At 38.3% G+C, this 15601-nt stretch overlaps 1 protein-coding gene across 1 annotated transcript; it reads left to right on the forward strand.

Annotated features, from left to right (window-relative positions):
* Positions 1 to 12786: 12786 nt before the first annotated feature.
* LOC139426958 (serine-rich adhesin for platelets-like) lies at positions 12787 to 15529 on the forward strand (the record flags this gene model as incomplete). Its single annotated transcript, XM_071187186.1, is given in 1 exon segment — positions 12787 to 15529. A coding segment is annotated over 1 exon segment (2322 nt), but the record flags the coding sequence as incomplete, so codon positions are not given.
* Positions 15530 to 15601: the final 72 nt, after the last annotated feature.

Raw genomic sequence — 15601 nt, forward strand, 5'->3', positions numbered from 1 at the left:
TGTGTGTGTGTGTGTGTGTGTGTATAATCACTCTTCGTGGATTTCCGAAATTCAGAAAAATTATCTTAATACCTAATTTTACATATTGTAAGCTTCCAGAAAATTTAAAAAGGGTAAAATTCATAGTGATCGATCAGTCTTGTCTCCATACGCTCTGTAGCTGGGAGATAGCGGGTTCGATTCCCGCGGAAAGCCTGAATGAGATCTTTAATTTGTATATGTTCTTCAACTTGACAATGGCTTATAAGCCTTGTTTGTAAGGAGCTTAAAATTCTGCATGCGTATGTGTAACGGTAAATAAGCATGCCTTTTGCGTTAAATCCATTTTTTTAAAAATTCTGACGAAATAAAAAGTTAGCTTACTATTTACTGTCTGACAACGCTTATTAGTAACAATAAAGTTTTGTTTCACAGTTCTTTTCTTATTTTCAGCAATTTAATGCAAGACCAGAACGTAATATATTTTGCAGGTTCAAGCATACTGAGGTATTATGAGCAGCTCTTGATAAGTACGGTATCCACGACCTATAGTGCTTTAGAAACCCTTGTTTGATTTCTAGCTATTCTTTTTCTTGCTTTTTTATTTTCCAGCACTACTTGATTTTATTAATTTGAATCCGAACATCGTTAGGCATGAACCAAGTTAATCTTATTAAGAAACCGGTGTTGCATCTCTAGAGGATTGTAAGTTATTCTCTTGTAATTGCATAAGTTCTCCAAAGACTTCAGATTACGAATCCTTTCTGCAACACTTCAGGACATTAAACTTTCAGCCTCTCAGGTTTCATTTTAAATTATATAGAAAATTAGACTCGAAGAATCACGTATTACACTAACAATAGACCCCTAATAATCTTTCTTAATTATAACCAATTCCTTTCCAGATTACTGTTGTTGTAGATCATTTACGTCGCACTAGAGCTGCAGAATGGGCTATTGGAGACGGTCTGGGAAACATCAGAAAACATACCACCGCAATTTTGATCCTCTGCAGAGAGAACGACCTGCACGCGAAATCGAGCACTTTACAGTAGAACAGTTTAACAAGGACCAATATCGTACACTCTCGGTCCCTACCCAGACTGATCCAAGTGGTCACCCACCCGCACACTGATAGCAGCCAGCGATGCTTTAACAGCTTTGTAATGAGCACTCAAGCCCGCATATGTATGTGTAACAACTATTTTTATTGATTGCATATCGTATCGGGAAAACAGAACCGGGGATCCTTCAGAAGATAAGAATTTGGACGGTATGTCTTCGAATTATCCTTAGGAACGTTTCTGAAAACCATTGCCAATAGCCCATTGAACAGTTCTAGTGTGACGTAATTAAAGTACAGATGCTACATATCAAGAAAAATCCTATCTAGCTTCAGTTTAAAAGCTTTTGTTGTTTCTAATGCTACTTGCCAATCCAGCAAGCCTGATTTTATATATTATTTTATATCCGTCGTTGAACAGCCAACCCAATTTTTGGGTTTACGACTACTAATGTTCAACTCCGTAGCCTTGTAATTTTGAACCAACACAGGAGACAAGGAAACTCCTGGATCAGTATCCCCAAAGGTATTGATTTGTTATGGGAACACGGAGGACTTTACAACTCGACAGATTTAAAGTGCGTCAGCCACCATTTACTACACGGGGAATCTTCGGCCGGCGAACTCACGAACTCTTGGACATGGACCCAGTGCCCTACCAACCAGGCTATCCCGGCCGGCAAGCAAGCCTGATTGGTGAAATCAAGCGTATTTAAGGCAGAGGGAGCGTTTCTTGTTTTCCAGTGGCTTCATCTATGCCCAAGAATACGACTTCAACCGCACACACGTCATAAGCGCCGTTTTTAAATTGGACTCATTCACACATCAATTCTTTCAACCACAGATCGTAATTTTGATCTGAACGAGAGAACGATCACTCTCCAATTCAGTACCTCCAAAGGTAGGTAAGTAGGTACTTTTTTTACGTCGCTCTAGAGCTACACAATGGGCTATTGGTGAAAGTCTGTTGTTGTTGTTGATTTACGTCGCACTAGAGCTGCTCAATGGGCTATTGGCGACGGTCTGGGAAACATCCCTGAGGATGATCCGAAGACATTCCATCATAATTTTGATCCTCTGCGGAGGGGATGGCTTCCCTGGTTTGGTAGTCCGACGACCTGCGCGAAGTCGAGCACTTCACGGTAGAACAGTTTAACGAGCACCATTACCGTTCACCCTCGGTTCCAGGCTAATCAAAGTGGTACCGACCTGCTCACTGACCGCAACCAGTCATGCTTGACTTCGGTGTTCTACTGGGAACCGTGTCTTTACGATCCGTCCACTGCGGGACCCCCCAAAAGTATGATTTGTTATGGGAACATGGAGGGTTTTATTACCCGACAGATTTAACATGCACTAGTCACCATTTACTACACGGGGAGTCTTCGGCCGGTGGTGATCGAACTCACGACCCGTTGGAAATGGCCGTACTAACCTAGCTATCCTGTCCTTTAGTTCAAAAGCTAATTGGTAATTACATGCAGGAACAGGTGCATAAACTTTAAAACCTTTGCTTGCATATATTTTTTTTTATTGATTTTATTTCCTTGCATTAGCACCTAACACGACTGAGAGACTTAAAATCGACACTGTGTCAAAATGTCATAGGGGGCCTCCCTGGCCGAGCGGTATCGCCGGTCCAAACTCTCTGTTAAGCGTGGAGGTAGCGGGTTCGAATCCCGCCGTAACCCTGGATGTATTCTTTGTTATGTCTTTCTCTGAATTGTTCTATCTGTATTTTCTACTTGACAATGACTTATAAGCCTATATTGAGCACACAAGTCAGCAAATGTATGTAATTTCAATAAATAANAGCACTTTACGGTAGCACAGTTTAACGAGGACCAATACCGCACACCCTCGGTCCCTGCGCAGACTGATCCAAGTGGTCACCCACCCGCACATTGACCGCAGCCAGTGATGCTTGACTTCGGTGATCTGCTGGGAACCGTGTCTTAACGATCAGTCGACTGCGGGACCACTGACAGCAGCCAGTGATGCTTTAGTAGCTTTGTAATGAGCACACAAGCCCACAGATGCATGTGTAACAATAATTTTATTTATTGTATATCATATCGGGAAAACAGAGCCGGGGATCTCCACCCCCTTCAGAAGATAAGAATTCGGAAGGAATGTCTTCGAATTATCCTTAGGAATGTTTCTGAAAACCATTGACAATAGCCCATTGAGAAGTTCTAGTGCGACAGTACTGCTGCTACATATCAAGAAAAATTCTTTCTAACTTCAGTTTAAAAGCTTTTGTTGTTTCTAATACTATTTGCGAATCCAGCAAGTCTGATTTTATATTATTTTATATCCTTCGTTGAACAGCCAACCCAATTTTTGGGTTTACGACTACTAATGTTCAACTTCGTAGCCTTGTAATTTTGAACCAATACAGGAGACAATGAAACTCATGGATCAGTATCCCCAAAGGTATTGATTTGTTATGGGAACATGGAGGACTTTGCGACTCGACAGATTTAGCGTGCATCAGTCACCATTTACCACGAATTCTTGGACATGAGCCCAGTGCCCTACCAATCTGGCCCGGCAAGCAAGCCTGATTGGTGAAACCAAGCGTATTTAAGGCAGATGGAGCGTTTCTTGTTTTTCAGTGGCTTCATCTGTGGCCAAGAATACGACTTCAGCCGCACACACGTCATAACCCGTTTTTAAATTGGACTCATTCACACATCCATTCATTCATCCACAGATCGTAATTTTGATCTGAACGAGAGAACGATCTCTCTCCAATTCAGTACCCCCAAAGGAAGGTAGGTACTTTATTTACGTCGCTCTAGAGCTGCACAATGGGCTATTGGTGAAGGTCTGGGAAATATTCCTGAGAATAATCCGAAGACGTGAATGACATCGCAATTTCGATCCTCTGCAGAAGGGATGGCTCCCCTGGTTTGGTAGCGGGACGACCAGCGCGAAGTCGAGCACTTTACGGTAGAACAGTTTAACGAACACCAATACCGCGCACCCTCGGTCCCAACGCAGGCTGATCAAAGTGGTACCCACCTGCTCACTGACCGCGACCAGTCACGCTTGACGTCGGTGTTCTACTGGGAACTGTGTCTTTATGATCCGGGACCCCCCAAAAGTATGATTTGTTATGGGAACATGGAGGGTTTTATTACCCGACAGATTTAACATGCACCAGTCACCATTTACTACACGGGGAGTCTTCGGCCGGTGGTGATCGAACTCACGACCCATTGGAAATGGCCGTACTAACCTAGCTAGCTATCCTGTCCTTTAGTTCAAAAGCTAATTGGTAATACATGCAGGAACAGGTGTATAGATTTTAAAACTTTTGCTTGCATATTTTTTTTTGATTGATTTTATTTCCCTGCATCAGCCCCTAACACGAACGGGGTAACAGAGAGACTTAAATTCGACACTGTGACAAAATGGCATAGGTTCATATTATAAACACCCTATTAAAAGCGAACAGCATTCAAGTGCTAAATTGGTACTGAATGAAGAGTTTCTATGCTTTCCATTTTTAAATCTTCAGATTTTTTCCACTGATTTCAGAGAGCGGACACGTGGCTTTCTTTGACCAGGTGCTTTGTCTAGGATCTTAATTCTTCACACCGATCTTTACCGTAAATGAAGGAATGATTTATCGGTAACTTTGTCCTCATAATCGTAACCGTTAAGTGGATTCTGATTGTGTTCCCCTCCAGAAGATTTCAAAACTATTTTTTTTCTAGAATATCGTTTCAGTATGTCCGGTACATCGCAAAAACCTTTAGGCTGACTTGTTTCTAAACAAAGTTCTTAAAAATCAAAACAAAGTTTGGAGAAGATTCTTTGGTACTGAAGGGCGTTAATAAGGCATCGGTTCCCAAAATATTAGAAATGTCACCTGGTAAAAAACACCGTTATAGTACTACGCCGTTGAAGTCAGTAGATGATTATTACAAGGAGCACGTAAAGTCATTAATCGAAAAAGGAAATAATGAACATATAACAGAGTACCTTTCTAAGCAATGTGATGGGTGGAAACGATTATATCCTAAAACCCATGCTGTTTTACTTGCTCTGACTTCTGGTGCGGAAAACCCTGCAGAGAGTCAATCTCAATCTTCTGGTTCGGATAGCACTGCAGTGAGTCAATCTAAATCTCGGAGAAATACTGGAGAAAGATCCCTATCTGATGTTACTGCAATTGTTCATCAGCTACCAGAAGTATCTCTTAATTCTCCATCAACCAGTGGAATGAAACTACATCAATCGATTCAAAATACAGAAATAAACCGAAGCACCGCAGTTAGTGCATCTGTTGAGATTCCTGAACAAGAAGACACTAGCAAAAAGCGATTTCAACCTCAGAGTTGCACAGGAAAAAAATCTCGATTAGATACTGCTTCACCGCGTACACTACCTCTGAATTCTCCTAGAACCAGGGCAATAATTCAAGATGATTTGATTCAAGATACAACGACAAAGTCAAGCACCGTAGTTACTGAACCCGTTGAGATTTCTGGACTGGAAGGAGCTAGTAAAGTGCTTGCTGACCCTTCACTCTGTCATGAGCCATCACAAGAATCTCTAAGCTCTTCAATCTCTGGTAACATGAGACCAGCGGATTCAGCTGAAGAACTATCTGCAAAATCCAATCCAGAATCTATTCCACTCGCGAAAATGCCATCGCAAGAAGCGATTGTCCTAGCACGGGATGAATTTGTTCAAGAATTAGAGCGCATTCTTACGGATTGCGAGAATCAGATGCCAGCAGGACCAGTGAGTGGACATGAGAACGATGAACTAAATGCGTTCCTGACACAATTCACAGAAAAAATCCAAAAGTTTCGAGAAACTTTACAGAAATCATTGGCTGTAATTTCCGAAATGGAATTATCGCCATTCCTAAATATATCGATATTATCAATACTGCAATTAAATGTGCTTAATTCGGGAATTGATGTCGAACAAAAGTGGTTAGAATTCGCACATTTACGTGAAGGAAACTCAAATCTCGATATGACAAATATGACCCATCATTATTACGGCTGCTGGTGTTATTTCGGAGCGTATCGGGATGCAAGTGAAAAGTACATTAAAACCATTCCTAAAGAATTTTATCATAGAGAACATCAAAACTCTTCTGAAGTTCCCTGAACTTTTGTGCATAATTTTGTTGGAGGATTAAGATATATTGTAAGTTCTAATTTGATTTAGTTGTAATAGTTGCTGTTTTTTAGAATATTTGCATGCAATAAATATTTTCTTAGATCACAGTGAATTTCTTTGTAAATAATTTGCAAAATATCAGTCAAGGAATTTTTTTTGTTCTCAATTTTAAATATTTTTGTTAGAAATGTGTATGAAAAGTATTATCCGAAAGAGGATAGGGTATAATTTATACTACATAGAATAAAACAAAAGTAACGTAAATAAAATACAAATAATTACACAGAAATAGACATTTCAGTATTGTAAACAAAAATCTTTATCAGTGTATGAACACCACTCATTTGTGCTCTATTAAAGTTGTTTTTGCTTTTTAATGTGTAATATGCTGCAAAAGTTCGTATGCTACAGTTTTGCGTTCCTGTTAGAACAACATATCTATTTCTCACTATTTTACTGGAAAATTTCGCATTTCTGAATTGTTGAAAGTCCTCTTTACTCATCTTCTATTTTAGTTAAATTTTTGAATTTTGTTTTCTCGACAACTTTTTTTTAAATTACCAAACTTGTTCTGAATAATGGTGGGAAATAGTGGTCGTTTTATTAAGATAAGGAAAAATTGCACTAAAGCTTTTAGAACTTTTGCAGATTTAAAAAAAAAAAAAGCATAAAAATTATGTAGTTAGTAATTTTGAATGATTAATTGACTGTGCCCGATGCCTTACAGAAATCCGAACAACCTTTTCTGTTAATTACCTCCCTACTTGTACAGAACGTTGATAGCAGATCTTCATCTGCCATATGTATTTCTGTTCTCGTAGTTTCAGTTCATTTTTGGATTGATCTTCAGTTCTGAAATCCTTAGTTTTCAAAATTTTAAACCAAATTTTTTAACAAAATTTTGTAAAGCTAGAGTCAGAAAAACTCGTTTCATGTATGATACCACGAAGGGAGCATCGTGCAATCTACACGACAACGGTTCTAAAGAAACTAAACCTTGCTTCCCGACCTAAATTATCAGCTTCGGATACAAATATTCTGCAGCGAAAGGATATGTTCGAAGACTTTGAATGATTTATTTTCACAACCAAACGAATCAAACAATTTGGTTAGGGAACAAGGTATTCCAAAAACACTAAGAAAACAAAAGTGTCAAAACTAAAGAACATTCTGAACCAAAAAGAAAATTAGATTCATCATTAACCCCTTGACATACGAAAACGTCTGGGAGACGTCATTTGGTTCTTATGTCAAAACAATAATTGACGTGTCTCAGACATCTTCAACACAGAGATACCAATTTGCTCCAGACAGCAAATAAAAATTTTTAAAGTGGTAGTTTATCAGTTGTGATTCTTGGTTTAATAAATTCAATTTAGTTGATTTTTATCCACTACTATTTCTAAATAATTCGTAGGCTTATATAATTCACCACTTTATTGTAGTTATGAATGTTATACCTTTTAAAAAGTAAACAAAAATAGTCAAATATTTTCAAAATTTAGTTTGTAGTTGTTTATCGTTTTATTAATTATTTTGGCTGTGTCCGAAGCAGTTGGCATTTCTGTCAACATTCCGTTGCGAGTTGACAATCAACGATCGTTTCTCTACCAAGAAATTAATAATTCCGAGAGTTTGTTTAGTGATATGTCAAGGGATTTAATGGAAAATTTAAATGGAATTATCACCAATTTTAAATGTTATGTCGTTATTAATACCAGATTCATGTCCAAATAGATCACCAATTTTAGTTGTTACGTCGTTATCAATACCAGATTAAGTCTAAATAGATTATCACCTATCTTAATGTTAATCTTAATGTGATTAAAGCGGGAATTGATGTTGAAAAAGTGAAACTGGAATTTTCCCATTTGCGTTATGAAAACCTGATATCCAAGATTGTCCCCAGCTAGTTTAGATTGACAAACGCCCATGATTGCCCACGCAATCATTTTTATTCTCTGGGCGATAAACCAGATAGTTTCATTAAGTTAAAAATTATTCAATTGAAAGAATCAAAAATGTTTTTGCTAGTATTTTCACAAATTTGGTTCCATAGAATGAGTTTCCCATTTTCTAAGGATATTAATTTGAACCTCATCATTTTGCTCGGTTACCATAGCAACTTCACCCATAAGCTTATCATTCGCAGTTTATCCCTTAACAATTTGCGGATGTATTTTAAACTTATCTTCCCTTCATGTTTAGTTTTAATTATTAATTACAATAATAATTGTTAATTATGTAGTTAATTACAATTTGATTATGACAAAATAGTAATTATAAATAATCATAAATATGACAACGACGAGTGTTCAAAAATAATCAAATATCATACCCGTCATATCATTAGCCATCATACCCGTGTATTGAACCCAATAAGTAAATGTACCATGCCGCTTAAATAGTAGCATTGGTCTGGTAAGGATTAAGATAATGTGAGATTTTTTTATGAAATAATAAAAGAGCAATGCTATGTTTTAAACACTAAACTTTACTTGTAAGCTTTATTTTTGAACAATTATCATTATGAAGGATGTTTTAATAATATCAAGAAATGGTATATAAATATTACGGGAAAATACCACTAAATAAGGGATAAGTTAAAAATTTATTGATAAGTGCCATTTTGTTTTATAACCATCGTTGAACAGCCGACCAAATTTTTTGGTTTAGGAATACTAATGTTCAACTCCGTAGTCTTGCAAGTTTGAACCCTATCCAGAAGACAAAGCAACTCCTGGATCAAGTATTTGGGAAAAATTTACCTTCGTGGAGGACTTTTTGATGGAACTAACACGCATTTGCGTTACAAGAGTGGAAAGCCCCGAAAACCTCCCACGGCCAGCCTGAAGGCAAGGGGACTCTAAAACATGATGCGTCTACCACTGAGGATATTTTATGTCAGCACTGCTGTCGGTGCTAGCCGGAGGCTAAAATCGTATCAACCAGCCATCGCTGGGATTCGAACCAGATCACCTCATTGGAAGGCTCTATCCCCTGAGCCATCATGTCTCGATAAGCACCATTATAGTTTATATTAATTTTATGATAAAAAAACAGCCAAAGATATATTTATCTTCCTTGTTAATTGATCACATCATGTTTTTTTCCGTCCTTTGAGAATATATAAAATGGTAGAGGCAATCATCTTACTTCCATTAATTTAACATAAAGTGGAAACATCTCATTTTATAGTTATTACATTATGTTAGCCACCCATATTCAAAGGATGATCTTGTATATTTTTTTGTTAATAACATTTGATTTTTAGCGAATCCGGTAAAGGGAGATTTTGGAGCACCAACAAATATGGAAATTCCACTAAACATTCCATAGCGCGGAAGAAGCGGGTTCTAATTTGTGCTATTTGTTCTTCGACTTGACCAGGAGTTATAAATTATATTTTGAGATAACTATATATGCCTGCTATATGTATTTATAACGACAAATGAAATAAGTAAATAAAATTAACATATAGATTTCTGCATTAATTGAACATTGTCCAGCTCTGGTGCGACGTAAATAAAGTACCAACCATTAATAGGGCCTTCATAGGAATTAATCATTGACATAATTGAAATTGAACTTTTCCAACGCATGCTCTTGACTAACGCTTTATTTTATGATAGTGTGACAGTTTTGTGTCATCGTCTTAAAATATTTCAATCGTTTAATAACTCTAAATTGCATTTATTAATTTATTGGTTTGCATACATGACAGCTTGTGTGTTCTTCTCAAATAGAAAGACAGACAGCATAATTCAGAGAAAGACAGCACCAAAATACATCCAGGTTTACGGCGGAATTTGAACCTGCTACAGATCGTTTGGTGGGTAATACCGCTCGGCCTAGGAGATCCCCCCTCTACGTTGAGTTAAGTTGATGACGATGAAGAGGATCTATGTTTCTCATTTTTACCCTCTTTGCCTCGAAAGGTCCCGCAGTGGACTGATCGTTAAGACACGGTTCCCAGCAGATCACCGAAGTCAAGCATCACTGGCTGCGGTCAGTGAGCGGGTGGGTGGCCACTTGGATCAGTCTGCGTAGGGACCGAGGGTGTGCGGTATTGGTCCTCGTTAAACTGTTCTACCGTAAAGTGCTCGACTTCGCGTGCAGGTCGTCGGGCTACCGAAGCAGGGGTGCAATCCCCTCTGCAGAGGATCAAAATTGTGATGGCTTGTCTTCGGATCATCCTCAGGGATGTTTCCCAGACCGTCGCTAATGGCCCATTGTGCAGCTCCAGTGCGACGTAAATTAACTACTACTACTACTACTTGCCTCGAAAGAGATGAATTTGAGTAGGGGCCTCCGTGGCCGAGCGGTATCGCCCGCCAAACACTCAGTTAAGCGTGGAGGTGGTGGGTTCGAATCCTGCCGTAACCCTGGATGTATTCTTTGTGATGTCTTTCTCTGTATTGTGCTATCTGTTCTGCTACTTGACAAAGGTTTATAAGCCTTAATTGAGCACACAAGCCTGCAAATGTATGCTGTACCAATAAACCAATGAAGTTGAGCAATCGTTAAAGTAGCCGAGCAGAGGAAAATTTCAGAGATCCAGAATGAAAAGCTGATTCATCCTACAGTTTGTAGCTCACAGAATTGCGAAAACAAATTTTGTGCTCTAATACAAATTTTGTGCTCTAATAGTTGGGCAACAGAAATATAAAATAAGCAAGATAGAAAAATTCTTAACTGGAACACACTTTTCCTCAGGTAATCGGAGTGGCTTCAGAAGTTAAAATTAAAAGTTACGATTCGTTTAGTTTAAGTAAAGCTTAAAAGAGTAGGATACACAGGTGTAAGTAAGAATAGGATTCATAGGTAATGGAATCGTTTAGATAAGCTTACAAAGAACACTTATTTTTTCAAAAAGTTTTCATTTGGGTCGTATTAACAACTCTAAATGATTAGTAGTTTTATTCATTTATTTAAATTACTTATTTTTACATTTACATGTGCAGATTAGTCTCCTCATTTTAAAATGCGGCTCGTCTAGATAAGAAGACACATACATTCACTGTTATGAACCCGCTACCTCTAGAATACAAAACCGTTAACAGCAAGAGGGCCAGGGTGACTTCTATTAGCAGTAATATCTCAGAAAAATCACTAAGGTGACCAGCGTCCTCAAAAAACTATAAAAACTGGCATCAAAATTTCTACAAGAACATTCAAAAACTCACCTCTTTACCTTTTGAAAAAAAAAATTCTGTTAGAGAATGTCTGCAAGGGACATCTGTTTTATGAATAATAATTTGGAATGATAAAGCAAGTAGTTTATCAAATATTTGTATGGAATTTTACTACCGGTTTCTTAGTTTCGTATGGACGATGATCAGTTTATAAACCTCTGACAGACTCCCCGCATACGAAATGGTGACTGATGCAATCAAATCTGTCGGGATCACTAAGTCCTCAAAGTTCACATAACAAATCAATACCTCCGGGGGTACTGTATCGGAGATTGATGGTGCTCTAGTTCAAGTCAAAATTAGGATCTCCTGGTGAATGGATGGTGTGTGAATGATTCCTCTTTGTAAAAAGGGGTGTGACGTATGCATGTTGTCTCCGGATCATCCTTTGAGATATTTCCCAGCCCGCCCATTGTTCAGATTTAGTGCTACGTAAATAAAAGTACCGTGCCGTACTGTCTCTAATGTGGCGTTAATTATCCAATCAAATCTACTAGTTCGAATACCGAATTAGCCTTGAGGGGATGTATCTTTATAATCTTCTTCTCTAAACTTGTGCTATCTCATCAAGACAAGAGTGAATAAGCCGTATTTTGTAAAGAGCAGACAAAACTTCACATATACGTGAAACAATAAGTAAATAAATACTGCTGATGCAAACACTGCATCATCTCCATATAGGTCAGAGAGCAAACAATGGTAATAATCACTCACTGAAATTCTTTACGGCTCTGAAATCACCAGAAACATTGTAGTAGAGTGGTGCAAGTAGGTTCTGACACCCAACCAGGAGTACTGGCAGGTAGTCAACCCTGGCCTATACATACAGTGACTCTACCGATATGCTGACAGAGTTAATATAACGAAATATTTAGCAAATACATTGCGTTGAGCCATAGTGACTAAAGGGAAAGAACATGATAGCTGGTGGATACGAATTCCGCACCCGGCTCCAACCAACAACAGTACTGACGCAAAATACCCTCAGAGGTAGACGGATCATGGGTTAAATGCTCCTTGCCGTCAGGCTAACCGTGAGAGGTTTTCCTCTTCATGTAACTCAAATGCGTGTTACTTACATCAAATAGTCCTGCACGAAGGCAAATTTCTCCCCATACTTGATCCAGGAGTGCCCTTGTCATCTGGTTTGGGTTCAAAATTACAAGTCTACGGAGTTGAATATTGGTAGTCGTAAACCCAAAATACCCCAGGCTGTTCAACGACGGTTATAAAATAAAATAAAATACATTACGTTAAAAAATAACTTCATGTTTGCATGCAATATCCAGGATCAAGTTGTATTAGTTTATTTGTGGCTATATTTATCAGCAGATAGTAAATAATACAGCAACCAAGGAAAATGGAATAATATTAGAGGCTTACTAATCTACTTTAATTTTTTTTTTACTAATGGCAGGCACTGAACTACTTTCATTTTCCATGAATTGATCCAAAGTTTTATTCTGGTGCGGTGTTTTATGTTTTTCAGTAATTTCGGAAGCATTTACTGGTACTATTGTCGTTCCACTAAATGCTCTGAAGCATTAAGGTTGCAGGTTCAATTTTCATCGTTGTATTTTTGGGTTTTCTTTTTCTACCTGTTCTTTCCCCGCACTAAATTCAGTATCGTACCCAGGTTTTTAAGGTCAAGTATTCGTAACCGTGACAGTTGAAGGTGGAATCTGATTACGCAACTCGCTGGTATTCTTGGAACAAGTTCTCAGCATTTTAGTCGAACGAAATATATTTACAGAATTCGGATTTAGTGTGCGCTAGTCTACTTCAAATATATTTGTGTTTTTTTGAACTTCCTATTAATAATATGTCGCAAGATAGAGAGAATGCCCCTTCTGAAGACATTATGGTGCCAGAGATTTCGTCATCTACCTCTGACATTTCTGAAACGAGAGCTCACCATTCTTCAGATGATGTGATGGTGGCGACTGTGGACAGTAGTGTTGCATCACCAATATCGCAAGAAGTGGATGATGACAATTCCGATGATCTGATAGTTGAGGCTGGGGACAGTAATGATGCATCTCCCTCAATATCGGAAGAAGTCTCAGAAGAATGTTCAAATGCAAGTGATATGATTGTCGGGACTACTGGCAATAATGAGGGATCATCATCAATGTCACAAGAAGTTGATGATGAAAGTTCCAATACGGGTGAATTTATGATCGAGACTCCAGACAGTGACGATACATCATCAATGTCACAAGAATTCGTTGATGAGTATCCAAATGGAGGTGATATGAGGGTCGGGACTAAGGAGGACAGTAATGATGCATCACCAATATTCGATGAAGTCGCTGAATGTTCAAATACAGAAAATATTGGTACTGTGGAAGACCACAGTATTGCTGGAGAAATCAGTGAATTGGTATTGACAGTATCCATTGCGAATCCCGAGGATCTCCCATGTTCAGAAGACTACAATATTTCTTCTCCAGTTACTCCTCCGACGCAGATGGACACTTCCAGTTTGTCTGTCGATCAAACTAAACAAACAGAAGACAGCAAAAATAACATTTCGTTATCTCCATCAAAGAGACGTCACTTATCTTCGAAACAGGAACCTGAATCCAAAAAACCTAATACTTCGAAAGAATCGGACGAGGAATTGTCAGTCTGTAACTATGACGTAAAACTTGAAGAAAATCTTGCTCTTCAGTCCCCAGTAGATTTACCGGAATGTGTTGCTGAAGTTGTGCCTCAAAGTATGAGAGATCCTGTACTCGGTGATTTAGAACCTAAAACAGACACTCGTGAAGGTTCTACAGTATCAAATGATTCCAATAAAACCCCAATATGCGAAGTACCACCTATATCAGGTCAAAAAAATCCCACAAAAGAAATCCGCAAAGAAAAGCCGGAATGTGTTGCTGAAGTTGTGCCTCAAACTATGAGAGATCCTGTACTCAGTGACTTAGAACCTAAAATAGACACTCACGAAGGTTCTACAGTATCAAATGACTCCAATAAAACCCCAATATGCGAAGTACCGCCTATATCAGGTCAAAAAAATCTCACAAAAGAAATCCGCAAAGAAAAGCCGGAATGTGTTGCTGAAGTTGTGCCTCAAAGTATGAGAGATCCTGTACTCGGTGACTTAGAACCTAAAACAGACACTCGTGAAGGTTCTACAGTATCAAATGAATCCAATAAACCCCCAATATGCGAAGTACCGCCTATATCAGGTCAAAAAAATCTCACAAAAGAAATCCGCAAAGAAAAGCCGGAATGTGTTGCTGAAGTTGTGCCTCAAAGTATGAGAGATCCTAAACTCGGTGACTTAGAACCTAAAACAGACACTCGTGAAGGTTCTACAGTATCAAATGAATCCAATAAAACCCCAATATGCGAAGTACCGCCCATATCAGGACAAAAAAATCTCACTAAGGAAATCCACAAAGAAAAGCCTAAATTCTCAGCTTTCTTTAATAACATACGACTTACTTGGGAAACGCTCATGGAAGAATCTAGTGACCAAGCCATAAATTTAAGTTCCAGGGATATTCCATCTGGATCGAAAGATACAAGCCAAAGGCCATTTCAATACAAAGAAGCCATTGGTGGAAAATCTCAATTTGAAACAGTATCTGCTGGTCATCAACCACCACAAGAGTCTACGAGTTCTGAAATTTCTAAACACGCGGAACAAAGTGATTTAATTAGGGATACAGCACAAAATTCGTTCCCAATCCTTTTACCTGTTGAGATTCAACCACTTACACGAGATAATTTCATTCCAGAACTTGAGTCTCTTGTAGCCGAGTATTTGAAGGACATGCAGGCAGAAACGGATGAACCCATCGTTGAAGAGCAATTGAGAACATTCCAAATACAATACATCGAAGCCATCAATGAATTTCAAGGTGCTTTGGAACAGACATTTTCTCGCATTCAAAATTTGGAGCTTTCCCCAGACATGAATGTATCGTCTTTAGAAATGATCTCATCCGACTTGTTGATAGCAGCGGTTCGTGTTGAAAAAGTATGGCGAGAGTTTAAAGTGTTGCTTGCTGAAAACTCAGACTCCATTAATGTGATAAATATGACGCAGCATCGTACTCGATGTCTTCAATATTTTGATAAGTTTATACTTGAAATTTTAAGGTACATTTACACCCTTCCAGAAGATAATCCTAGAGAATCTGAATTTTAAATTTTTTTTGGTAATATTTATGTGCAATTTCGTCAAGCATTTATTAAT

The sequence above is a fragment of the Parasteatoda tepidariorum genome, chromosome 10, assembly GCF_043381705.1.
Source record: "Parasteatoda tepidariorum isolate YZ-2023 chromosome 10, CAS_Ptep_4.0, whole genome shotgun sequence".
NCBI classification, from domain to species: Eukaryota; Metazoa; Arthropoda; class Arachnida; order Araneae; family Theridiidae; genus Parasteatoda; species Parasteatoda tepidariorum.